We start from the raw sequence: 26,573 nt of genomic DNA on the forward strand, positions 1-26,573 counted from the left end.
AAAAAAGTGCAATTTGTATTTATACAATCTGTTTTGAAATTGGTTAATAACAATGTTAAGAATGAAATAGAGTATAGAGATAGAAAATATTTTTTTCAATGTATGATTAGATATAAATCTGGGCCTAGCTTTGCAGTTTAGCAGGTAAGCGAAATTTTTAATGGAGATTTAAGCTTATTCCTTTGAATTTTTAAAGTTTTCCTTTTTAATTACGTAGGCAAAATATACATCGGATTTTCTGCAATAATATTCTATGTTTGTTACTTAATAAATAAATATTGTTGTGTTTGATTTTAAGGAAAGTTAGGAACCTTTAATTCTGAGGGTTAAATTGATACCTACAGGCTACCTACCCATCCTTTTTTAACTTTTGCGAGAGTGTGTGAGGTGAACCTTGAGTGGGTGGAAAAAAAGGTATTTGTATAATTTAGTAAATACCTATTGTTTTTATTTTAGTTTGGATGGGAGGGGCGCTGACCCATTTCTTCCAATCCGGCCATGCTTTATTATCCAGGTGAGCCAGAAATATTCTAGGACAAACAGATCTATATCTGTATACACAGATAACTACCTCCCTTCCTTTTCCAATGACCTTATTCGTCTGCTTGCAAATTATTTTCTGCTACTTGGCTGTGTTGATATTCCCGTCACCATTGGTTGTTTTTCAAAAACCCAATTTAGGGTCAACACAGGGTCATTGCGATGGGGACATACATTTATTCAACCCCTTTCTACTCTAGTGCTTTACAGTGATGTAGGACAGGTATCGGGTCCAAATCTGACATCATTTACCTATTAGACATTAAAACTGGGGAAATGTGATAATCTGACTAATTCACATAACTCACTTTTTTCTGTTAGACTGCAATGCTTAAGAGGTACTGTTAAATTTTATCTGTAAGTGTGATTTTGACCAGTTCATTGTTATTAAGGTTAGATATCTTGCCAAAAAAATCCAAACAAATAAACATACTTAATCTCCTAAGATAACGGATATGTGATATTAATCCGCCTAACTCGGAAAAATCTCTACAAATATATTTTGAAAAGCAATTACATTCACTAGGTAACCTATCACCTTTTCTCCGTCCTAACATTAAACTATTTCAGTGGTCATAACCGAGGGTGTTCAGAGACGACGAGAAAAAATATCAGAATTGTGTTCGACGCCTTGAGAGCAAATCCTAAAGTTACTGTGCATAGATTAGAAGGTCTTCTCGGCCAGGTTCCTCGTAGGTCAGTATTGTTAGCAGCTTCTCTGTAATTTGGGTTTGTCCGTTCTTCTGTACGTTACCAAAAGTTATCATTAAAAGAGCTATGATTAGAAAGAGGAATATAATTGGCATAAATACTTACCTACCTATTTCTAAAGTAGGTTATTTTTTTGATGTTATTGTATAAGTGGTGTAGGTATATTTTTCATAATACCCCCTTACCACTTCCCGTATTTTTATTTTATGGAATAAATTGGTGAAAGAAATAGAGAGGGCTGGGGAAAGGAAATTTAAATAGTTTTTAGAATGTACTCCTTCCTTGCATTAAAATTGAATATGCCTGAAGATTAAAAGATTTTCTGTACAACTAATATATATACTTATTCTTATACTTATACTTATTCTATCTATCTATCTATTTCAGGGAAAATTGACTTAATATTTTATCAGTACCTACTGAAAAGACACTTATTTTATCTATCTTTTTCAGGGAGATTTGACTTAATATTTGACCAGTATTGACAAGACACATATCCTATCTATCTATTTCAGGGAGAATTGACTTAATATTTAACCAGTATTGACAAGACACATATCCTATCTATCTATTTCAGGGAGAATTGACTTAATATTTAACCAGTATTGACAAGACACATATCCTATCTATCTATTTTAGGAAGAATTGACTTAATATTTGACCAGTACTAACAAGTCACATATCCTATCTATCTATTTCAGCGAGAATATCTTATTGATCCATAATGAGGAAGGGTATAATCTTCTACAAATCTGTGTGGGAATCAATAACCTAGACATGATAAGGTACATTTAATTTATTACCTTTGTCCGTTAGTCCCAATAAGGCTGAGCCTAGTCTCTCTAACATCTAGTGGATGTATAGTGTCCTAATCTATGTCATTTTATAACTAATGGGCAACTTCTTTTTATTTTAGGTGATTGGTTCGAATCTCGGATAAACTTTTTTATAACAAAGATGTTAAAAATTGCATGTATCCATGCACTGTTGCTTTGTTAGATGTGTGTATATGTATAACTTATTAGGTACTATAAACAGTATATAAGACAATAAGAGCCCATTTTTTAAGTCTCTGGTAGACGTAGAGTGCTAAAAACTTGAACACACGGACTAACACTCCTCCCAAGTTTTTTATTATAAACTAGTGACTAGCATCATTCTAGGGGCTTTGTATTCAAAAAGATAGCCCAAAACCACCTAAAAAAAAAATTATAATAGACTAAATCATTCTCGGGATGCTTCTTTAGATTTACTAAAACGAAGAACTCAATCAGTTTAGTGGTAAGCGAGATCTTAATGGACAAACAGCAAAAGCTTTCTACTTTACATTGTATGAAATATTTATTTTGATTGGGTAGGATGCAATTAAAATACGCTAATTCTATTAATAAAAATTTCCAATTAATTTATCTACTTAGCCTATCAAATAATATCCTGTTAAAATTGTTAAATTGAATCAAAACAATAGTTTATAAAAAAAAGTTATGTATAGGTAATAGCATAACTTTTCGAATATGTCCGTCTGCTAGTACGAGTATTTTTATATCTTGTTATGGGAGGTCTCGAAAATTTGCCAAACAATGAAGGGTTTAACATATTCGTTATTATAAAGACCTCTAAAACAATGGTTTCAAAAAAATTTGAACTTTTATCAAAAAGTTTTTCTTTTTTCAGATGGTGTTTATCCCGAAATATAGATATTAACCGGGGCTGCTGTTCATTGCCATTACATATCGCCTGTTTAAAGGTAGGCTTATTCAATTAGATCATATGTTAGGCCATGTTAAATGTTCATACCCGAGTAGTATTAGTTATAGAGCAGCTGCGCTTTTAACTAGGAAAATGATGTCCTTAGTAGCGTAGCAGGAAAAGAGAAGGTTAATGTTTAGCAGTAATAAGTGAAAATGTTTAGGAACGTGAGTGTAATTTTAAAGATTTTGTTTTAATAAATCTCTAGCTGTCAAATTATTTAACCAACTAGATATTTATCCATATAAAAATTTAATTATCTTATTCTTAATACCTTTTAGGGCTACGACGACGCTGTAGAATTTTTACTGAAACATGGAGCTAGAATTGATGTCGAAGTAAGATATTTTAATTCGCAAACCTACTCTACACTTTTTTTGTTTTAAAATCTGTAAGGAAATTAAAAGAACATTAAATTTTTGGTAAGATTGAATAGGTACCTAATCTTGTAATAGTCTTAAACCATCAAAGTATAGATTGAAAATTAACATACAGGGATTATTAGGGATATCGGACTAAGAAGGATAAATTGTTGTGCATGACTTATCTCATTTCTATACATATCGTACACACTGTAATCAACATAACTAACAAGTATCCTAATTCTAATCAATATTTTTCTGTAACTTTAATGTTTATAAAGTCCTGAATTTATCACATTATCAAATCATAACAGAATTACTTATCATTACAACATCACAAACTGTCATCTTTAATTTGTTTGCCATTTTATTCTTCTTTCCATTTGTAAGCTAAATAGATGAAAAATGATATGCGGAAGTAGAGACACACTAATAGAGTTTAATTAGAGTAATGGGGTATAGTCCTTTCCACGACATCCCTCCAGAGTCCATAAGGAGCGATTCTTCGTATTTTTAAAATGGCTTTTTATAGGTTATTTTAGGTTAGGTTAGGTTATATTGTGTTAGGTGATTGCCCCACAGGGTTAGGTAATTGGCCCCGCAGGGTTAGAGCCCCCCGCAGGGGCTAGAAATAGGAGAAAAGCTACTGTGAAAAATACGAAGAATCGCTCCTTATGGAGGGATGTCGTGGAAAGGACTATACCCGAGTAATGTTTATATCAGAGAGAGAGTGGACAATGGGTTGTTTATTACAATAGTCCCCAAAGTTTTATGATAACGTTTTCTTATTTGTTGGTCTAACAACAACTTTGGGGACTTTAGTGAATTTGTGATTGATTGGTTTATTAATTTGAGTGTTCATATCTTTCAACCACTAATTTTACGTTACAGAAGTTGTAACTTTGTGTAGCATCATTGGGGTTGAACATTAATTTATCAGCCATTGTCTTAACACTTTTGATCCATGTGTTTGTATAATGTTTGTGTGTATAGGCTCGCATGTGTTGGCCAGGCCACCACCAACAGAACTGTGAGGAGAGGGGGAAACAACATCATCACAATAATGACGACAGATTCAACAGGTAACACGTTTATTTGCATTACCGTTTTCTAATTGATTTGAAATATATCCTAAATCCAGAAGACTTCAATCACAAAATTAAATTACCTAAAACCCTCACGGGACCTATCTAAAGCTTTCCTACGTGGGAAAAACTTAATCGGCAAACTAGATATTGAAATATTCAGCTATTGGCAAAAATCCTTTCTATTTGGTTTAAGAGGGGAATTTTTTTTTTTTTGGGGGGGGGGTATGTTTAAAATCTTGATATGTGCAAGGATATGCAAATGGGGATTGATTAAAGGGGTAGTTTCACGAAAAGCATTTGAACTTAATTTAGTGAACCGCATATTTTTGCGAGTTAATGGGTTAAACTATATTTATATGGCATATATTTGAAAGAATTTAAATTTTCTACCACGTAGTTTTTCAAATACCAAGACTTGAAAATCGTCTTTTTAAATTGCATATATCACAAAAAGACGATTTTCAAGTCTTGATATTTTCAAAACTACGTGGTAGAAAATTTAAATTGTTTCAAATATATGCCGCCATATAAATATAGTTTAACCCATTAACTAGCAAAAAATATGCGGTTCACTAAATTATGTTCAAATGCATTTCGTGAAACTACCACTTTACCTTTCTTAGTTTAAAGAAATTCCTATGAGATTTAAAAAGGGTAGATTTTCCAACTAAAGATACCTACCTATGTAAAAATATATTTTTGTGTTTTAGGGGATCCGACAAATTACAATGTGCCATATATTATGCCATAGACGGAGATCAAGTTGATATTTTAGAACTTTTAGCCCAGCAGGTGAACAAAATTAATAATAAGATAGATAGATTCTGATATTTGAGATATAGATACCTAACAAATAGACAAATGGATAGATAGACATAAACCATAAAATTAGAGGATCTGGTTTAATGTTTAGGGCGAAGAAGCCTTAACTTTGCCACCACTCTGATTTTCAAAGGGATAAATTGAGATATATTCCCTATGATAAACAAAATTATCACTTGGCTTCTATAGAATAATATCATTGTTTGAAACGTTAATAAATGTACCAACGTTTTTAGGCTAGAGAATGAGAAAACGCAATCATAAAACTTCGGGTCTAGTGTCCCTTCCCTTCCTGCTGATTTCCCTGATTAGAAAAGTACAATATTGGGATCATGGAAAGAAACCTAGTACTGTGTTTCGTCGTACAGTGGCTTCTAATAGGTTAGGTTAGGTAAATGTTAATGATTGCCCCGCAGGGTTAGGGCTCCCAACAGGGGCTATAAATAGGAGAAAACCTACTGTTAAAAACAAAACCCGCTACTTCGTTTTCTTTCCATGATCCCAATATTGTATTATGTTTAGGGTGAAGACCACTGGTTGCCGTGGCAACAAAAGCGTCCCCTGCTACACATAGCCTGTGAGAGAGGAGCTTGGAACTGTGTCAAATATCTTGTCTCAGGCACACAGTCTTTTTATATATCTTTATAAATATGGTTTGGCCCGATATCCAGCCAGATACCGGATATTAAAACTATCCGGACGGATTCTGTAAATATAATCTTTTATATTATACAAAAAAAATCCCTGTACTTTTAACTTAAACTAGCGGCTACGCCCCCTAGAAGCCTCTAGTGGCACTTTAAATGTTTAGTTTTTTTGTTGCGTTCAAGGTTGCGTAGGAGTCTGTTTCTACGATACCTCGCAATGTTACGTAGGAGTCTCTATACATTGTTCTCCATAAAAGCAACTGCTGTGCCGAATTTTAGATCTGTAATTCTATTATGAGCTGAGATCATGCGCGTTTTACTTTTTGTTTTAAAAAGTGGCACATCCGCCCCCCCCCCCCCTTTTTTTTATTTTTTTTTTGTTAAGAAAACTTTTTTGCTACTATTATTCGGTAATTGAAAATCAGTCAGATATCCAGAATTCGGTATCCGGCCCATCTCTAATTTCTAATGCTAGCATGTGTGCTTCTGTGGTCTGTATAAATCACGTATAAAAAAATTACCTATTCATTTTCTCTTCTGAAAAAAAAATACCTAAGTGATTTTTTATTTTGGATCCATATGATAGAAAGAAATAGCTACTACCTACTCAGTTTCCTGCATATATCAAGTCTTAGAATAATTAATCGTATTTTTAAAGTTTAAAAAGAATGCATTTCTTTTTATTCCAGGGGTTTGACACATTATTTCATGGTTTAGGCATAATATAATAATTAACTCTATTTTAACTTTTCTGCGCTACTTTAGAGGGTAATTTTTTGCACATTTACCATGAAGTTGTGTGTTACTGTTCAGTCAATTGCGCTTGTTAAGTCAAACTGTTCTTATTTTTGACCAAATGTATAAATATGGAATTATCAAAATTAAGAACAGTTTGACTTTATTAGCGCATTTGTCTGAACAGTACCTAACAAAAAAATTTTATGGAAAATACACCAAAAAATTTACCCATAGGTAATACTTTTCTGAAAATGTGTTATAGACAAATTTTAGAATTTAAAATCTTTATTGGCTTAATTGAAATGATATGTTATTAAAACAACTGTTGTACAACAGAGCGCAGTGATGAGATTAATCAATGTTATGATGAATATTATCCTATACATCAGTCCACCCTGCATGATATCAAGTTCTTGGAGCTCTTGATACAATGTGGAGCTGAGACAAAAGTTACAACCACCACCCAGGCAATAATGTCAATTGGTTATAGAAGGTTGTGTTATGATTCACTGTGAAATGGCAACCGTCTGAGACATACATTCAATATTTTGTCTGATTTTTACTTCAATATCTCAAAACATAAACTGAATATGTACAGTACAATATAAAGGTTAATTGTTTATTTTTTCTAAAATATAATTTGCTTTTCTTTTTAATATTAAGATAAAAATTCGGATTGTCAGTGTGTATCTGTCTGTAACAAAAAATTCACTTACCAAAAAGAAAAATATGAGTCTACTTTTATTATGTATTATTAACTCTATTAGGAGAAGAAAAATCAATCCCCCCCCCCCCCCCCGAAGAAAAATCTCCTATGCAAAGAAAATGATTTCAATGCCCCCCCCACTCCCCCCCAAACCCCATTTGATTGTTTCTTTTAAACTAAATTGTGATGTGTTGACCTACCTTTGCATACCCGCTTTAAAGTGCCTCTAGTAGCATAGATGCTACTTGCTTTTAAATTGGCATTGCCTGCCTCTCAGAGTATGACAGCTATCCATGTGTTATTGCTACAAGGAAAGAAGAATGCGGTGGACACATTAAAAACTTTGAAATTCCTTCTTGAGCACGGACTCAGAGACCTTATTAATCAACCTGATTCATTAGGCAACACTCCTCTACATGCTTTAATTATCAGGTCAGATGTTTTTATTTCATTTTAAATTTTAAATATGATTTTCCATTAACTTCTCTGCAAAAAAGTTTTAACATTAGAGGAAAACACTAGAGGGAGAAAGGGTTAATTAACTTTAGGTATTACCTTATCTCAATTACCAACTCTCAATTGGGTCTTTGAAAATCAATAGTAACAGCAATATTAAAACAGCCAAGTAGCAGAAAACAATTTGCTAACAGATGAAAAAGGTTATTGAAAATAAAGTGCGGGGGGGGGATAGTTATGTGTATATACATCTATACTATAAATCTGTTGTTTTAACAAACATTATAACAGAATTTTAAACAATTATAATAATGCCTATTGTATTGTCAGAAATGGTAACTTTATTTATTTTTAATTTTCGGTCTATATAATTATAGTAATTAAAAATATTCTTGATAAATCAGAACTTTAATGAAATAGAACTTATTAAAGTGAAGGTACTCTCTAACAAATGATAGCTCAAAAGAGTTGCATAGCACTGAGATTTGGCATGCAGGTAGTTGCTTTACTTTACAGTGTGGAATGGAATAGTGGGACATACTACCTATCTATTAATATTATAATATGTAGATACGATCTTGAGGAGAGGAGGTGTGGGTATAATGATGATCCTCAACTATGGAATAGTGGGACATACTAACTATTATTATTATAATATATATGTAGATATGCTCTGGAGGAGAGAAGGTTTGGGTTTAATGATGATCCTCATCTATGGAATAGTGGGACATACTAACTATTATTATAATATATATATATGCTCTGGAGGAGAGAAGGTGTGGGTATAATGATCATGATCCTCAACCATGGAATAGTGGGACATACTAACTATTATTATAATATATAGATATGCTCTGGAGGAGAGAAGGTGTGGGTATAATGATGATCCTCAACCTTGGAATAAGTGGGACATGCTCACTCTAGTCAGATTTCTAATCCAGGCACATTCAAACCTAGTCAAATGTCTTGAAGCAATTTTGTGTATTTACTAAATATAAGCCATTATTTGAAAGTCTTAGAAAAAATCTTATAACTTCAAAACCCACATAATTAAAAAAAGCATTTCAGACATGAGCTATCATAATTCATTATATTTTATATATAATCTATAAATGTGTGAGGTTTTACTTTAAGATGAGCTATATAGATTTATAGATCCAGCTTTAGACAAAATCTTAAACATAAACAATAACAAGCAAGATCTTACACCACACCTAAGACAGACATTCTGTCTTTAAAAAGCATTATTTTGGTATCAAAAAACTTTTCATGAAAACTGAAGTTTGTATTTAAACAATCAGAATGGAGCCAAACCAAGTATTAACCAGTTTCGTAACAGCGCCCTGGCCTGTGTACTAAGACATGTTACAGACTGGGAGTTCAGATATGACCTTCTTAATATGTTATTACAGGTAAATCATACACTTATATTTGGTAAACAGGAAGTACTCAAATATAAGTTTTGTCTTTGTAAATAAATTATACAGTGATTTTGTGAAGTCAGTGAATTTCCTACATGAAAATATTTTAATAGGGAGGTGACCCTAATAATGAGGGGAGAGATGGTTCAGTTCCAATTATGGTGTGCTTGATACCTCTCATCATTAATAATATTTTAGGAGGGAGGTGATCCTAATAATGAGGGGAGAGGTGGTACTATTCCAATTGTGGTGTGCTTGATACCTCTCATCAATAATATTTTAGGATGGAGTTGATCCTAATAATGAGAGAGTGATGGTACAGTTCCTATTATGGTGTGCTTGATACCTCTCATCAATAATATTTTAGGAGGGAGGTGATCCTAATAATGAGGGAAGAGATGGTACAGTTCCAATTATGGTGTGTTTGATACCTCTCATTAATAATGACCCCCTTCATCATTACTCACATCTTATGAAGGTAAAGCTTTCATTTCATACACATTGTGACAGGATTTTTAATTCTGAATCCCCAATTTAGCACGGGACCCCTCCTTTTATTATTTCGAAATAAAACCAGAGGGATGGGAGGGTTACTTCATGTCAGACTAGGCTAGGTTGTATTGGTAATAGAGTAGCTTCGCTGGTAAAGGCCCCACCCCACAGTGTTAGGACATCCCCTCCCCCGCAGGGTTTATACATAGAAAAATAAAAGCATTCTCACCCCCCCCCCCCCCCCCCACCCGCTTACTTCAATCATATAAAAAGTAGGGGATCAGCGCTCAAAAGGCCCTATTAAAGAAACTTTTTCTCTAATCTTATTTTATCTAATTCAGAACCTTTATGTTTGCTGCCCCGATTAATGGAAATTAAAAATCTAATCTAATTTTAGGTTTGTTACCTGAATTGTGTAAGAATATTATGTAAATATGGAGCAAATCCTAATTGTTCATCTAAGTAAGTTTGTTTTGAAACTTTTCTGCCATTTTAAATATCAGTCTGTTTATATGATTGATTATGAATATGCTGCTTTTTAAGATAGACATCTGAATTGTTGGGATTATCCCTTGATAGCGTGTGAGCCATAAAACCCGTTAATCTTAAATATTCATACATAATCTTAGTTTTAAAAACAGTAACTTTTAGAATCATAATTGCTGGTTACTTCAATGGTTTATCATTCTCCCTCTTTGCCTTTGCCCCTCCCAACTATGAAGATGCCTTCAGTTTTTTAGTATCGAAGATACTCTATAATACGAAATGTCCGACATTAATCTACAATAGGTATAGTAGTCTGAATTATTTTGTGAAGATTCCCTATTGTAATTTTCTGATAATTCAGGAAATAGGGTTGGGCCGGATACTTTTTTGGCCAGATACCGGATATCCGGCTGATTTCAAACGCCGGATATCCGGTTATCCGGCCAAATTACCGGATAACCGGCCAAATTACCAGATACCAAAGTAGCCAAAAAAAATTTCTTCAGAAATCTTATATAAATTTACATAAAGTTAAACTTGTTCAGAAAAAATGTTCTTCTAGCTTCAATAATAAGAAAATTATAGCCATTTAAAACTTTAAAAAGCAGAGATTTTTGGTTTAAAATATAAAAAATTATAGAGCCGGATATCCGGCTGGATATTGAAAATGGCCGGATATCCGGCCACACCGGATTTCCGGCCCAACCCTACCAGGAAATAATTTACTTAGTTGGTCTATAAGTCACGCTACACAAATTCCAACAAATATTTTCAAGATTTATCAGATCTTTGTTTTTTTATGAATGATAACTTTTAGATGTTGTCATCTTTGTTAACATTAGCATATATTTTAGGTCAAACCTAACACCTCTGCACGTGTTGGTGTTCAACGGAGCCGAGAATATGACCCTGGGCAGACAGGAGGACAGGAAAGAAGCGTTTGAGTTTATCAGAAACCTATTGACCTTATTACTACAGCATGGACTTGATCCTAATGTCAGGTGGGTTCTAATTTTCCTTGTTAGTAGCGCAGCTATTCTATAATTAGGACATGTATATACAAACATACATTTGTATGTATATTTGTATGTCACAACTTAAAAGTTATTTGGCTTATTATTTTCGTTATTTATTAAGTATTTTTGTTTTCAGTTTATTTCATTCTATTTTTATTTCCTCATCACGGATCTAGAGGAATAAGACAATGGCCGATAAATTGATGCATATCCCTAATGATGAAAATCAAAATTACCCCTTTTGTAGATTAAGATTATTGGTAGAAACTTTTCAACACTCAATAAACCAACCGATCAAAATTTAGTAAAAGTCCACAAAGTTGTTAAGCCAACGAATAAGAAAACGCTATGATAAAACTTTGGGGACTAGTGTAATAAACAGCCAAGTGTCATCTCTCTCTCTCTCTTTGATTGTCATATGATATCTCATGGTAACATAATAGCATTAAATATTATCTATCTATCTAGATTCTCGTCGCGACGGCCGCACATATTGATCTCGCTAATGGACATGGTTCAGAACGCCAGGTACCCGCCTGACCTGGAGTACGTGTACGACCTAACCCTGACACTGCTACAGTACGGGGCAAACCCTAATATGAAGACAGGAATGGAATACGTTGTTAATGAACGAAAAATTATATTTGTTTTTACTTAATCTCATCAATTATCATGATCAAGCTGTTATTTCTCATATTTATAAGAAAGTAATGTATTATGGACGTATAGCAGACAATAGCTAATTATAGAGAAGACTCGCTATTCTTACCATCAAATAACTTCACTTTATTTTAGTTGATCAACTTTATTGAATACACATATGATAAAATAAGCAATATTGTATAACTGATAAATGTATATTTATCCTGGGTTGGATTTATAAAGTAACTGCGGCGTCCTCACCTAGGGACTCAAGCCTACAGCTACAGGGGGCGGACCTCGCTATGCAAGATTCAAATACCAACTAGCCCCTTTAGCTTTGCATATATTTATTTGCAAGCCGCAGCTTGCAATATCATGACAGCTCCCCCTTCCAGTCATTATCTTATTAAGCTGTCTGTTTATAATAATATTAGAGAGGAGTAAAGCTTCTCTATAATCAATGCTACAGTAATATTCATCACAAGTAACAAACATTTATAGATAAAAGCATAATTTAAGTGAAATAATACTAAGATGATTTAAATCAGGTACTTATTTTACTTGCGAAAAAGTTATAGGCATCATAGTTTGTTGTTGGAATAAAATATTTGTAATTTTTAACAAAAAGTATTCATATCAACAGAAAATCCATCAGAATCATCCAACAGTTCTTCAGATTATAATCATCAAGAGTTTCTGAGATGGTAAGTCTTTTTTTATGGAACATCTCTTTCAAAATGCGTTTCCTTTAATGTTATTTGAATCATTATAATAAAACACCTTCTTCCAACAAATTTTTCTTAAAATTCTTATTATGGAATTATCCCTTTTAACAGATGTCAATAGGTACTCAAAACAATATTTTCTTCTTTTTATTTATCTATTTTTATCTGTCACTTTTGTAGCAATGATATCCCGTATCTAGATATAAACAAAATTTAAGTTTATCTACATATCTGGTAATAAAAAAGGGGGAATCTTAACAATCATTTATCCACCTATCTATCATAATCATCTATCCATGCAACCATTTATCTATCTAGTGGAAATGATGTACGAGGAAATCCTGTTTCAAGATCTAAGAGTCATTCCCTAAAGAAATACAGTAATCAGGTGGGTAATCTATAAGTAGAATGATGTCTGTCCGTCTGTCCGACCGTCCACTGAATCGATCGGATTTTACTCTTCAGGAAATATACCTACTGGTCCTGTGGTGGTTTTAGGCTATTTTCTTGAAGAGTGGGACACTCCCGGCCCAACCCCCCCAAAAATAAACAAATTCCCCATCATTTTTTTTGATGATGCAGAATCATATGATACAAACTATTTGGTGCTGCACCACATGTACTACATTTTTTTTAACTACCTCTTGGGGCAAAGCCCCTAGAGGCTAGGGGTGAAGCCGCTAGTAAATTATACAGTAGCTGCACATTATCCTGTATTTGTACGTGTTAAATTCTGCCTTTTGTTTGCTTATACCCATCTTTCTGTTCATATTATATAATTAGGTTATTTGTAGCTTTGCGTTAGTTCATATATACTGATAAATAAACCAATGTTATTTGTTTGTCTATCTTTGTCCATTTCATCTGTGGATAATCAAACCTCGGCTTCTGTTTTATCTGTTCATCTATGTCAATCTTTTAGGTTTTAGGTATAAATATGTCCATTTTTTTAGTAATCAAACTTTAACTTCTCTGTGGATTTTGTACATCTTTCTGTCCATCTTATTCATCTATGTCTAGCAGATTTAATTTCTATGTAATTATATCTATTTATACCTAAAAATTCTTAGCTTTTCTATCTATCAATTATTATCTTTCTGTTAATCTATTTAGGTTCTATATAACTATGTCCATCTGTTGATTAACAAACCTCAGCTTCTTGGAGAGAAGGACGAGCAATATTTTGTCAGGTATAAATTATGAATACGTCAATGGACCATAAATTTTTATGTTTTCTTGATAAATCAACATCAAATTCTTAGTTTTAGTTTTATTTTGACATTTACTTCAATTCACCTCTATAATACTTATTTATGGGAATGCAAATATGGATTTGACCGATGTGTGTATCTATCTAGGGAGTAAGGGAGGGGACAATGGGCAATTAATTAAATTTAAGAGTTTTCGCTGAAAAGCAATGGAAACTAGATTAATCCAGAAAATTTGACCAAAATTGTAAGGGGATCATGGTAATATGATTTAGAACAAAATTAATTCTAAAAAAAAAAATAATTCACTTGAAAATTGAATTACCAATACATCACAATGTAGTAAACATTCTGTAATTAATCACTAGAAAAATCGTGTTTAGAACTTCGTCAACCCTTTTTATATATTTTTAACTGCAACCTAAATTCAAGGGGTTCTTAGATCCATCTATCTAATAACTATCTATCTATCTAGATTAATGGAGCTGTACTATCTATCTATGTCCTACAATGACCTATACCCATGTGTGAAGTATCCATCTATCTAATAACTATCTATCTATCTAGATTAATGGAGCTGTACTATCGGATCTACTGCAGTTCACGGTAAAATATTGCTGGTAACGAATATTGCTAAAAATTTATTAATTTTAAAGGCTGCTAGCTGCCAAACGGCTGAACGTACAGATCATACCCGCACACCATTTTAAGCGGCATAAGGAGGCCTACAAATAATCTGGAATAGCCAAGATCCAATGATGCACAGGGAAAGCTAACTGAAGAAAAACCGCGTAAAATAGGTCTTTTTCGCGCATTTCTATGCACTGCAAGATAATTATGCATTATTGATTTATGGTTATTCCAGATTATGTGTAGGCCTTTTTATGCCGCTTAAAACTATGTGCGGGCATGATCTGTACGTTCAGCCGTTTGGCAGCTAGCAGCCTTCAAAATTCAGAATTTTTTAGCAATATTCGTTACCAGCAATATTTTACCGTGAACTGCAGTAGATCCGTACTATCTATCTATGTCCCACAATGACCTATACCCGTGTGTGAAGTATCCATCTATCTAATAACTATCTATCTATCTAGATTAATGGAGCTGTACTATCTATCTATGTCCCACAATGACCTATACCCGTGTGTGAAGTACCTCTCAGCCCAGCTGGGTATAAACCCGCAGAGACATTACAAAACCCTCTACTCAACCATTAGAGATAAGTTTAGGTTAGTATTTCTTTAATCCCCGATCGATTAACAAGGACAATTAGTAGTTCAACAATAATAATAATATCAACGTCAAGTATTTTATACATAAAACGGGTCAATTTTAATGGGTCTTAATTGACTTATTTGGCAAGAAATGGCAGCTATAGATTGACCGATCCTGTTGAAAATATTGCTATACAGGGGTAGCCATAACCAACAATTCTACAAAAAAAATCACGAAACCTTAGTTAGTATCTGGTGATATATTTTGTTTTTGGCATGTAAGCGAAGAGGATTGGGAAAGAAGGGTAGGAAAAGGGGAAGGGGGTTGTGTGGAAATTTTCCTTTAGAGTTGTTTGTCATAATATCATTCCATTGTACCTTATTCATATAGAACCCTATCAACTCATAATCTTATTTAATTAAATGTTTATTATTTTAATTATAGTGCTCCCCGCACCCTGAAACAGATGTGCCGTGTAGAAATTTATAACAGGAACAGATAATTATTATTGTTGAGCACTGAATCACGCGTATATTTTTTTAATGAATTAAAAATAAGGGGAGGGGAAGGGTTTACTTTGGATGTTTAATACTTAAGATTAGGTTAGGTTTGGATATATATAGCCCTGCAAGGTTAGGTATAGTTAACCTTTCCAGGACTTTAAGAAGCTACCATGCAAAGGAGAACCATATCGGTTTAGAGGTTAGCTGGATCCTTCGGTACAAACAGTAGACTTTTAAAAATAACAACATTTTTTGTACTACTTATGACAACATTAGTCCTTGTTAGACTGAAAATTAATTAAATTATTCTGTCACACCAGGATTGGTCGACGACCTGCCGTGTACGCCAGCAAACTACCTCTTCCTCAAGTACTTAGAGAGTATCTACTCAATTTTGAACCATAAGTTTTTGAGGATATCTACCAAATTTTGAACCATAAATTTTAAATACCTAATTTTGCATCACAAATTTAAAGGATATCTCCTTAATTTAGAACCATAAACCAGAAATTTTGAGTGTTATCTATTTGATTTTGAACCTCGAACATAGACAGGGGATAGGTATATATTTCTTACAACACGACATCAGGCAAATTTAATCTAACAAGGGCAACTTTATGAAGCGCAGCAATAACAACGTACAAGAGCAGTAAACTGTTATACAGTATTACATATATAGATGCTGAGCTTACAAAAAAAATAGCCTAACAGTAACAGGCTTCTAAAATTTAAGGTCCTATCACAAAAGTTTCGTGAACAAAAAATTTACACAAACAGGCAGCTAAGTAATTACAATCAGAAAGGTTTAATTCATTTAGATAAAAAACCTTTTGACATCTAATATAACTTCAGTCCAAAATGATAAAGATAATATAAATAAAAAAATTAAATTAATTTCAGTTAGAAAACTAAGAAATTTATGACATGTTTTATTAACTTGACGAAAAGTTAGACATTGATTTTCCTCCAATGAAATATTCTTTCTAATTTCAAAGGGATTATGAAAAAAAAAATCATGTTTAATTTCCACCCTATACCCAAAATTGTATTTCCTAGACCTAATTTATCTTATCCTAGTAATAAATGACAATTAGAAAATTATTGAATATTGCCAATAATAAAAAAATTTAGACACACAAAAAATAGATTTCTATCTACATGGAAACTAGTCATGATGGAAAATCAAATTTTGGCAACTTCATATTTTGGGGTGTCAAAAACTTTCTTGTAATCAAAATACCAAACTTTCAATTTATTCCTAGGTCAAATCTTTTAAATAGGTAATATATTCATTAGGTAAATAATATCTTCAAATATCACAAGATAGATTATTCAAACGTTTTGTGATAGTCTAAAAAACATAAATAAAATTGCGAGTCAATAACAGTTTGAATGATTCGTAGCTCAAATAATGAATATTTAACTGAATTTTATACGATTTATTGTTAAAGTATCCACCTATTTTTTATTTAATACAATTCCAGGCATTATAATATTTTCTTGATTGCCAAACCTCTAAGCTTTTCCTTCATGGATAGTTCCCTTTTAGAAGATGTTTTTATTAAAAAATTCTTGGCCTTATTAAAGGTCACTTTGCATTTATTGCCAGTGAAAGGGATATTCCATCTTAAGTTAAACTATGTTGCCCTCAACTTTTCTGCTGTTCAAATTATTACAAAAATAAAAATATTTTTTTTTTTGAAAATGAAGTTTTTTTGATACACAATAAATACATACTTAATTAGGGACAGGGATATGGTATCTGAAAAAAATATACCACTAGTCAAAATAATTGTTTTTTTTTCATTTGTCATATTCTAGTCCTTGATACTTAATACTTAAGCTACAAATATATTGATATTTTCTATGTTTAATAGCACAATTGTCTTATAATATGTTTTTTTTTAATTTGAGAAGCTTCTCTACAAGTAAAATGTTTTGATTGTCTGTCGGTTAGTACGGCTTACTTGATTTGATAACTCTTTTCACCTTACCCTTCTTAAGATTTGCTTATTATCAATGTTTCAAAAAAGCTATCCTACTATTGGACTTAAGCGTCTATGTTTTTTTTATAATTTCAGCACAAAAAAACCTGCACATTATATTTATAATAAAATACTCATATATTTTTCTCTTTTTTATACTTTGTATAATGTTTAACAGTATAAAAGAGGGGAAAATTATCATTCTTGTAATTTTTTTAAATTTGTTCATTATAATTAATAATACATTTAAACCTTGATAAAAAATTTACATATGAAATAAAAAATAAAGAAAAAATGTCTTCTTAAAAGTAGGCGCCAAATTTTTCAGAATAAAATGGCGGGAGTTGGAGCGCTGGTTTGCCGCGTGTTCGGTGCGGCGAGTGGAGTGACTGCGGCTGTTGCTTTGGCGGGTTATTATAAGGCTAGTTTATAACTAAAATTTTTTTATTTATTAAATATTGTAAATGTGTGCACTTAATTTTGCTTTTTAGCATCTGCATATCTGCAAAATTTTTCATTTTTGCTGAACAAACAACACCAAGTTTTTTTTTGTCGTTATGATTTATGATTATGATGATTTGATATTGTGATACATATGCGGATTTCAATGCACACTATCAAACTCTAAATTACTGACTTATTTTCCACCATCCAACTTAATACCTACCTAGTTTCAGTAGGATGAGCAATTTGTGGTTGTAAAGGTTATCATTTAAAATAAAAAGATTGTTGACACAAATTACAAGAATTTAACTAAGATAGTGAAAAGTTATTAGGATCAATATAACGAAGTTCAAATGCATTTTTGTAACTATAACTAAAGTACCTACCTAATAATTATTTTTATAGGAAAAAGACTCAAAATTCAGCTTTTTAAAGAATACTTTTCTATTAAGTAAGTAAATCATTTTACATATTACAATGTATATTTTTAGTAGTGCAGCTACTCTCTAACTAGATTAAGTCCGACAGTCCTAATGTCCGTCCGACACTTCGGATCATCTCTACTAATTTTCTCTCTTTGCGTTCTTACTGTCCCACAAGTTCATTTGCAGTAGATAACTAATGCTATTATGTGTTTGAAAACTTGACAACGTTTAAGTATTTTTGTATGCTTTCCTATGTCACGTGTTTGCTTATTACAGGGATGGACTATTGGGCAGTTGATTTGATTTTGGGCGGCCTATTTGCCCAAAATGGGTTTTACCGCCAAAAAGGGGGTTTGGGCAACATTTAGGGCACTTATGTTAGAAAGCATATTTTATCTTACAAAAAACATAAAGGTTAATCAATGTATTATCTATTTCTATAGGAGGGGTTTAATGTCACTCCTTCAAAATTTTATCATGTTCTGGATCACCCAAAAAAATCTCCCCCCCCCCCCCATTTTTCACCACCTCTTGCTCTAAAAATCAACTTAAAAGATTTAAGTACCCAATACTGCGCAAATGGTTTGATAAAAGGCAGCCCAAAAATGCCCGGTAAAAACTAGTATCGGGCCGGACCAAGTTTATTACAGTTTACTGTTCTTTTTAATTTTTTTTTGTATTTAGATGCTGAAACCGAAGCCGCACAACCTCCAAAATTTACCAAGTATGTTTTTAAGTGAAATTACTAGAATTATGGGTTTTTGTATGTCCGTTTATCGTAACCGTTAATAATATTATTAAATCAGACATGTTTTTATCATTTTCATCTTTAAATATTTTTATCTTGTTCAGAAATTTTTTTCTCCAGAAAATAAAACAAAGATCTAGTTTTATACCTACCCAATTTAATTAGATCATTTCGGGACATCTATTGTTTAACAGCATGCTGTGTTTTTATCAATAAAAAAATATTACAATATTTAACGATAGTAGGTAGTTGCAGGAAGCGAAAGAAATAAAAAATAATATTTGGGGGGCAGATAAAAAGTTCGACAATCATACTAAATGTTGCCCCGCAACAACAGCTGAAAATTACGTATAGGTTTTGTCATTTTTTTCAGTATTAATTTTGTTGTTGGTAGGTATATTCAATTAAAAAATTAAGAGGTAGAATAGTTTTTTTTCAAGATGCATATGATTCATTGACTGGTATGTTTATTCTTGCTGTTTTAGACAAGGATATTAAGGGATGAGCTAATGGCCTATTAATTAATGCATGTCCCTAATGTAGATACAGAAAATTACTTCTTATGTAGAGATTACAATTAGTTCTTGAAACGTTTGGACACTAAACTTAAAGAATCAACCAATCAACAATCATTAAGTCCCCAAAGTTGTTGAGCCAACGAATAAAAAAAGTTATTATAAAACTTTTGGGACTAAAGTATTAAAGAGTCAATCGTCCCCTCCCTTTCTGTGTGTTTTAGATGTCATAAGAAACATAAAATAATCATATTTTACTTTAAAAAAAAACTTGCTAATATAGTTTGGCACTTTCTAAGTAATACAAGGATGCCAACATACATAAGTAGGAAAGGACAGTATAAAAAAAACACTATTCGAAGTACTAGTGGCTTTTTCCCAATAGCTTGAATGGAAAGGGTCGTCTAAGGGCTTTTTGGGGGGCCTCCTACCACCCAAAAATAGCTTAACACCTTCCTTTAAGCGATACTATTCACTGATTCAGTTACGATTGGTCCAACTATTTACGAGATGATTAAGGATGAAATAGAATAGAATATGGTTATTAGGGTGGGTTCATATCGGAATTAGACAAAGCGGGGATATGCAACAGATAAAATTAACCTTAAAAACATTTCTGACCAAAAAAGAATTTTAAAAAGTTGAGTTTTAGAACACGACCACTTAAAAATATAATTCATTACTTATTAGTATGCAAAGACGACATTCAAAAAAAATTTTGAATCAGAACTATGGCTTCATGGTGCTCCCTGGAAAGGCCTTGAGGAGCTGAATCAGGAACTTTTGTCCGTTTCAAAATATCTCGTTCCTAGCCTTAGAAATCACTAAAAAACCAAAAAAATTTAAGGTTTATTGAAAATTGTCCAATTTGTAGAGGTTTTTTAGATTTTCTCAGGCTAGGAACGAGATTTTTTGAAACGGACAAAAGTTCCTGACTCAGCTCCTCAAGGCATTTCCAGGGAGCACCATGAAGCCATAGTTCTGATTCAATAAATTTTTGACTCCCATTTACAAATAGCTATACAATTGAATGTCTGGTCGTCAGCGGTTTTAAGACTTAGGATAAATTTTAAATCATCCAGAGGTGTATTATATCTATATAAATTGAGTGCAGATCCCCGCTTTGGCCTCAGAAAAAAAATGTCCAAAATCGACCCACCCTAATGGTTATTGGTTAAGAATGGCCAAATTGACTGACGGTCAAGGTGAAGGTTTTTTTTAGCAGCTATTGATATCACACATTTATATATCACACATTATAAAGCTTTGGCAATGAAGCTGGAAAATTAAGATATGTAGTAGTTGTGCATTGGTCAAAGAAATCTTCATAAAAAAAAATCACCACTCTTGTATAGCGGTTGAAAAAGTCATCAATGTGGACTGACATTCATGCAGACTTACGGAAATTGATAATTATATGATGAGCCGTTTTGCCTCTAACAAATTAAGTTTGAACTTTTTGATCCGACTTATAATTGTGTAATCAAGTTTACTTCATTCATTACCTAGATTCAGGGATCTAAAATGATAAGACTATGGCCGATAGATTGGTGTACAATACATCCCTTATGATGATGCACAGTATTACCCTTTCTGTAGATAGAAAATAAGTGGTTGAAACGTTTGGACACCTAACTTAATAAACAAACCAATCAAAATTCACTGAAGTCCCCAAAGTTGTTAAGTCAAGGGGAAATTGGAGCGTAGATTACACTGGTACCTAAAGTTTTATTTATTATTTATTTATTGGATTAAAAAATTTGGTTATTTAAATAAAAATCTTTATTAGTTTGTTCAACCTGGCAGTGACCAAACTTTTTACTAATGATTTAAATCTTATACTGGGTAATTCTGTTTATCGTCATATTGGGAATGTTTATCAATATTTTCTTTCCCTTAACTTAACTGGCAAGAATTTTTAAAAAGGGTTTTAATCGATTCCATGATTTTAAAACATGCCTAAGTTTACTATTACTAGGTATATAATATTATTATCGTACTTTATAAAGTAGTAAGCCTTTTTTTGTATGTAGCGAAGGATCTCACTAACCGCTGAACAGATATGGTCATTCTTCACAGCAAAGCTTTTCATAGGACCCTGGATTATGTTAGGATATTTTATTTTTATACAAAGTCTTGGTTTGGATTTAGGCTATTTTTCTGCCCTTGCATATAGCTTTGAATATAGAGCCCCTAGATGCTATGGTCATTATATCTTATTATATAATAGACGGACAGATAGAACTAACTTAAGGATAAGAAAACCTAGAGGGTTAAATTAAATAATGTTAAGTTCAAAAAGTATTTCTAATTAGGTAGTTCTAAAAAAAGTTTTATTTATTTTATTTTTGATGTCAAATGATTGACTTAAGTTATTTTTAAAAGCGACGCTTTTCTATAATTAGGGTCGATCTGTCCGTCCCTAATTAACATTTTTTTATATAATATAATTGTTATACCTATTCATCTGCTTTTTGGAATAATGATTCCTAGGTCAATATAGTAAGCTAGGCATCTATAGGACACTCTGACACTCTATAGGAGTTTTTGTTCGTTTGTCCTTCCTTCTGATTTTAGATCTTTGCTTTTATGTATGTTGTCAATGTCATCCTTGTTCTTTATTAGACCGGCGGAAACTTCTGTGGCTTTAAAGAACAGAGTTAGTCTGAAGTACCTACCTAATATTTTAATCATTAAAACTGATATCTTTATTTCTCAGATGGGACTTCAACTGGGACAAAAGAAATCCTGAATCAGAAAATGCCGAGACATCAAAAGCTTCCAGGTAAAAAATTAATAATCAAGGTTTTGTTTCAAAAAATCTAACCAAGTTTTTTGGAAAGGTAAGAAATAGAGGGTGCCGGGGAGGGTTAGTTTCGGGCTATCTATTGCCATGAAGAAAGAGGACAATGGGCTTTTTATTGCATTTGCACTAGTCCCCAAAAATTTCAATACCTAACGTTTGTTTATTAGTTGGCCAAACAATCTTGGGGACTTTTGATAAATTTTAATTATTTGATTAAATAAGTTGAGTGTCCAAATGTTTCAACCAATAATTGTAATCTACAAAAGAGGGAATTTAGTGTTTCATTATTGGAGATTTACATCAAATCATCGGCCATTCTTATCCCTTTAGATACCTAATCTGGTGCCCTCTTTTCCTTAGAGTACAGGGACGCATCCGCTAATTATTTCTATTAAAATTTAGGAATATAATTTTGATACGACATGGTCAGTACAATCTAGAAGGAGAAGAAGATAAGGTAAATTTTAGCTCATTTCATTTATTGATCTATCCTCGTATTTTTGCAGGGGTGTATATTCTGCACAAGATTTATTTTTTTTCCCCGGCTACAAATTTTTTATTCCCCCCCCCCCCCCAATTTTTTTCTCACCAAGTAGGAGGGAAAATGGAAAAATATTTAAAGAACTCTATATTTTATTTATTTTATCCCTCCTACCACACATTTTTTTCCCCTCCAATCACTTATTTTTTATTCCCCCCACCCCCCTAAGCAGGGGATCCCATGTAGAATATACAATACACCCCTGTATTTTTGAAATATATATATATGATTCTTCCCCCCATACTTGAACTCGTTTAGCCATTAAGCAGCATAAAATTGATGGATGAATTGTTATTTATCGTATCGTATTATAAATAGATTTCAGCGGTTATAAAAATTTACAATTATGAGATTAGAACCAGTTTTTTAGCCCCGAGATCCGAAGGCAATGGCCAAAAAAACTGGTTTTAATCTTATGGTTGTACATTTTTATATTCGCAGAAAACTTGATATATCTTATGCTTGTACGATGCTATACATAATTTTTTAGTATTGCTGGGAACAGGTTCTAATCCACCGGATATTAATCGGTTTTGAAGCGGGAAAAGATTTTATCTAGAAAAAAAGAAGACAATGTAACATTCACCAAACTTTTCTTAAATTATTTTTATAATAACTGAAGGCAAGATTACTTTATCCTCCAATGACCTATCTGCGAAAATTTTAGGACAGATACCTGACAGAACTTGGACTGGAGCAAGCCAAGATAACAGGAGCCAGATTAGGTAAGATTCATTTTTTAACCCTACGGGGCTGGACCATAACCCATCCGCTAATACTTACCCTGTCTTGCAAATAAATATAAAATTGTGTGAATAAGGGGCTGTGCAAAAATATTTAAAGCATTGATATTTACCAAACCTGGTAAGCAGTTAGATTCGGTGGTCTGACATTTTTTGTTTATCTATGATCTTAATCTGGGAAAGTGTCCATTCCATTAAACGCGTAGATTTTTTCAAAGAAATCACAGACGCTTGATTCTTTATTCAATTTAATCCAAAACGATTGTCTCAGAAAACCGCTATTACTCGTTTTTTAATGAAAATTAGAGATAAATTGTTATTACTAATTTGCTATTATTGAAATAGTTAAAGTAATTTAATTCAGACAGAGAGGGAACAATGGGCTGTTTATTACAATAACGTTTTCTTATTTTTTTGCTTAACAATTTTGGAGAATTTTGATTGATTGGTTCATTTATAGTTGAGTGTCCAAACGTTTCAAACACTATTTGTAATTTACAGAAGGGGTAATTTTGTGTGTCATCATAAGTGATGTACATCAATTTATCGGCCATTGTCTTATCTCCTTAGATCCCTGAATTTATCTAATAGAATCTTTTTTAAGCTGAGATGGCCCTTCCCTACACAAGTATATCTGTGTCCAGGTAATACTTTAATTGCTAGGGATGTCCTCTCCCCCATCCCTTGTTATTAAATATTAGCGTCTAAGCCCCTAGAGGCTTTTAGAGGCACTTAAGGAGGGGGGAGTTGAATCAGAAAACTATTTTTTTAAATTTAGATTTAAAAAGAGAAAGTAAAAAAACTTTAGTTTAAGAAAATCTTCGGTTCAGGGGTTAGCGAGATCCTTCGGTGCAAACAGACAGACAGACAAACTGTTACTCTATTATAAGGATCTGGTCGTGAAAGGGTTGTAGATTAAATTAAACGTCATATTTCTATCTCTCCAACCTTGTATCCAAAAAGTTTATTTTTACTAAAGAAAGGAATGGAAAACTTTTGTATAGATGTCATTATTAAATCCTCTAAATTTTAATCAGAGAAAAACCATCCAAATGTATTTTTAATATAAATGGAGGGGGGGGGGGAGAGTATCTTTAACATAAAAACACGAGAACTAAGAGGGATAGGTTATTACAAAGATCTCGTAATCAAATCTTTTTATTTTCAGGATGAAAAGAGCTATCCAAACAGCTCATTTGATACAACAGTACCTACCTGAGGTTCCATTATTACCAGTAAGTGTACATGCTTATTTTTATTTATTGTCAATATCCTTTTAATCACTAGTGGAACAACAATGATTCGACTCCCCTTCCTCTAAACCAAAAACCAAATTTAAAATGACATTTTTTAGGTTAGGTTTTTTAGCTGTTTGCATTTTGTCTTATAAAAATATTATGGTTGTTCACTAGATGATTACAAGGATATTGTAATTGTTTTGAATGTTATGGAACATGAATATGGCACTTGATAGCAAAAAAATATTTCCTCAACATTATTACTCATGTCTGTCAATTCAAAAAATATATTTTTAAAATGATAATGAATTGGGTTGTTCAGACTAGCTTGTTATACAATTTTCTACCAAGGTGCCTTTACAAATTTATTCCTATTTTTATTACTAGCGGCTTCGCCCCTAGCCTCTAGGGGCTTTGCCCCAAGAGGTGATAAAAAAAAATAAGGCGAAATTCGTTAAAGGACCAAGGAAATCTTCTACAAAACAAAAAGGACCAAGCATAAATCAGGGAGGGAAAGGACAATCACAGTTAAGTAAAACTAAAATAATTTCTTCTTCCTAATAATTACACTATAAATATATTTAAAATTAGATTCTTTTCTTAAAAGCTGTGATTATAACTTAAAATCAGCATTAATACTAAAGTATTACTTTTATCTAATTTTACAAATCAAGTTTTTTACTAGCATGGTGATAAAATGTTCCTTTTCCCTTTTTTAATAAATAATATTAATGGTTATAAAACTAAAAGTTAATGCCTAATAGGAGGACATCATCTTAAATGAGGGAAGCCCTATACAAGCAGAACCAAGGGGCACTTGGCGCCCAGAAGCGAAGGTAAAGTGTACAAAAAACGTACAATGTGTACACAATAACTGCATGGATTTTTTGAAGAATCTATGATACTATAGGTATGTAGGTAATATGTTGCAAGATCCTGACTGTTATTGAGGGTATTCTTTTGTGAGGTAAATTATTCTATTAAATTCATGAAGACACACTCACTGGACTATCTACCTATCTATCTTCAATTTAGGTAAGATTTAATTTAGGTACTGGGTATGCTCTTTGTACATACCATACATATACTTTCATCTCCTTTCATGTACAGGAGGATAGTATTCTGAATGAGGGACCTCCTATTCCGTCTGATCCAGAGAGTGCCTGGTGCAAGAAGATACCTAAGTATAAGGTAGGTACCTAGGTATATTATTAATCTATCTAATGTAGTTAAGTTTAGAATTAAGTTCCCAGATGTCTTTCTGTACTGGAAACAGTAAAGACAAATATGAAAATGAATTTAGTTTATATTCAAGCCACCAGATATCGACCTGTTAGTCAAAACAACATAATTAAGACTAGGTTTAGTATTAACCTATAAAGGTAAGTTTAGTTTAAAATTAAGCCACCAGATGTCTTCCAATTGGGCGTAAAATCATCCCATTTATGGCTAGGTGTAATATTAGTCTATAAATGTAAGTTTAGTTTAAATTTAAGTCACCAGATGTCCTATTTATCTTAAAACACCCTTCTTAAAACTAGGTATGGTATTAACCTATAAAGGTAAATTTGGTTTAAAATTATGTCACCAGATTATAACCC

At 32.5% G+C, this 26,573-nt stretch overlaps 2 protein-coding genes across 12 annotated transcripts in view; both read left to right on the forward strand.

The window, feature by feature from the left end:
• On the forward strand, positions 1 to 17,934 carry LOC145303885 (uncharacterized). 9 transcript variants are annotated; one of them, XR_013873851.1, is made up of 26 exons: positions 1 to 144; positions 457 to 514; positions 1,111 to 1,236; positions 1,953 to 2,036; positions 2,926 to 2,998; positions 3,282 to 3,338; positions 4,356 to 4,444; positions 5,161 to 5,242; positions 5,795 to 5,891; positions 6,994 to 7,124; positions 7,641 to 7,795; positions 8,667 to 8,760; positions 9,121 to 9,231; positions 9,439 to 9,469; positions 9,639 to 9,718; positions 10,130 to 10,194; positions 11,073 to 11,219; positions 11,703 to 11,838; positions 12,516 to 12,580; positions 12,920 to 12,989; positions 13,715 to 13,791; positions 14,904 to 15,038; positions 15,469 to 15,513; positions 15,845 to 16,088; positions 17,349 to 17,411; positions 17,609 to 17,934. XR_013873851.1 is itself a non-coding variant. In XM_080145542.1 (24 exons), exons 2-24 carry the CDS (start codon positions 462 to 464, stop codon positions 15,930 to 15,932), a joined length of 2,091 nt encoding a protein of 696 aa, XP_080001668.1. In that variant the 5' UTR covers positions 1 to 144; positions 457 to 461; the 3' UTR covers positions 15,933 to 17,934. The 9 variants fall into 9 exon arrangements, 2 of the variants coding, with proteins under 2 accessions (XP_080001668.1, XP_080001669.1); XR_013873852.1 differs by having other exon boundaries at positions 17,371 to 17,411; XR_013873848.1 differs by having other exon boundaries at positions 15,845 to 17,411.
• LOC145303886 (serine/threonine-protein phosphatase PGAM5, mitochondrial-like) overlaps positions 17,822 to 26,573 on the forward strand; it is a 14,856-nt gene continuing 6,104 nt past the window's right edge. Inside the window, exons 1-9 of one of the 3 annotated variants that reach the window (XM_080145545.1) lie at positions 17,822 to 17,933; positions 18,362 to 18,407; positions 19,066 to 19,105; positions 22,364 to 22,429; positions 22,853 to 22,907; positions 23,659 to 23,716; positions 24,339 to 24,378; positions 24,903 to 24,969; positions 25,737 to 25,808. In XM_080145545.1, the coding sequence (XP_080001671.1) occupies positions 17,847 to 17,933; positions 18,362 to 18,407; positions 19,066 to 19,105; positions 22,364 to 22,429; positions 22,853 to 22,907; positions 23,659 to 23,716; positions 24,339 to 24,378; positions 24,903 to 24,969; positions 25,737 to 25,808 (531 nt within the window). In that variant the 5' untranslated portion in view covers positions 17,822 to 17,846. Of the gene's footprint in view, positions 17,934 to 18,361; positions 18,408 to 19,065; positions 19,106 to 22,363; positions 22,430 to 22,852; positions 22,908 to 23,658; positions 23,717 to 24,338; positions 24,379 to 24,902; positions 24,970 to 25,736; positions 25,809 to 26,082; positions 26,164 to 26,573 lie in introns of all 3 variants that reach the window. The other 2 variants (XM_080145544.1, XM_080145546.1) reach the window with 2 other exon arrangements.

The sequence above is a fragment of the Acartia tonsa genome, chromosome 13, assembly GCF_053477335.1.
Source record: "Acartia tonsa isolate MP-2025a chromosome 13, ASM5347733v1, whole genome shotgun sequence".
Lineage (NCBI taxonomy): Eukaryota > Metazoa > Arthropoda > Copepoda > Calanoida > Acartiidae > Acartia > Acartia tonsa.

Bases quoted from the DNA above. Each gene is read 5' to 3' on its own strand.
- LOC145303885 (XM_080145542.1), top strand. From the start codon at position 462: ATGGGAGGGGCGCTGACCCATTTCTTCCAATCCGGCCATGCTTTATTA. The intron at 9,470-9,638 runs GTGGTACTATTC...ATGAGGGAAGAG, and splicing joins TCCTAATAATGAGGGGAGAG to ATGGTACAGTTCCAATTATG. The intron at 15,039-15,468 runs GTTAGTATTTCT...TTTTAATTATAG, and splicing joins ACCATTAGAGATAAGTTTAG to TGCTCCCCGCACCCTGAAAC.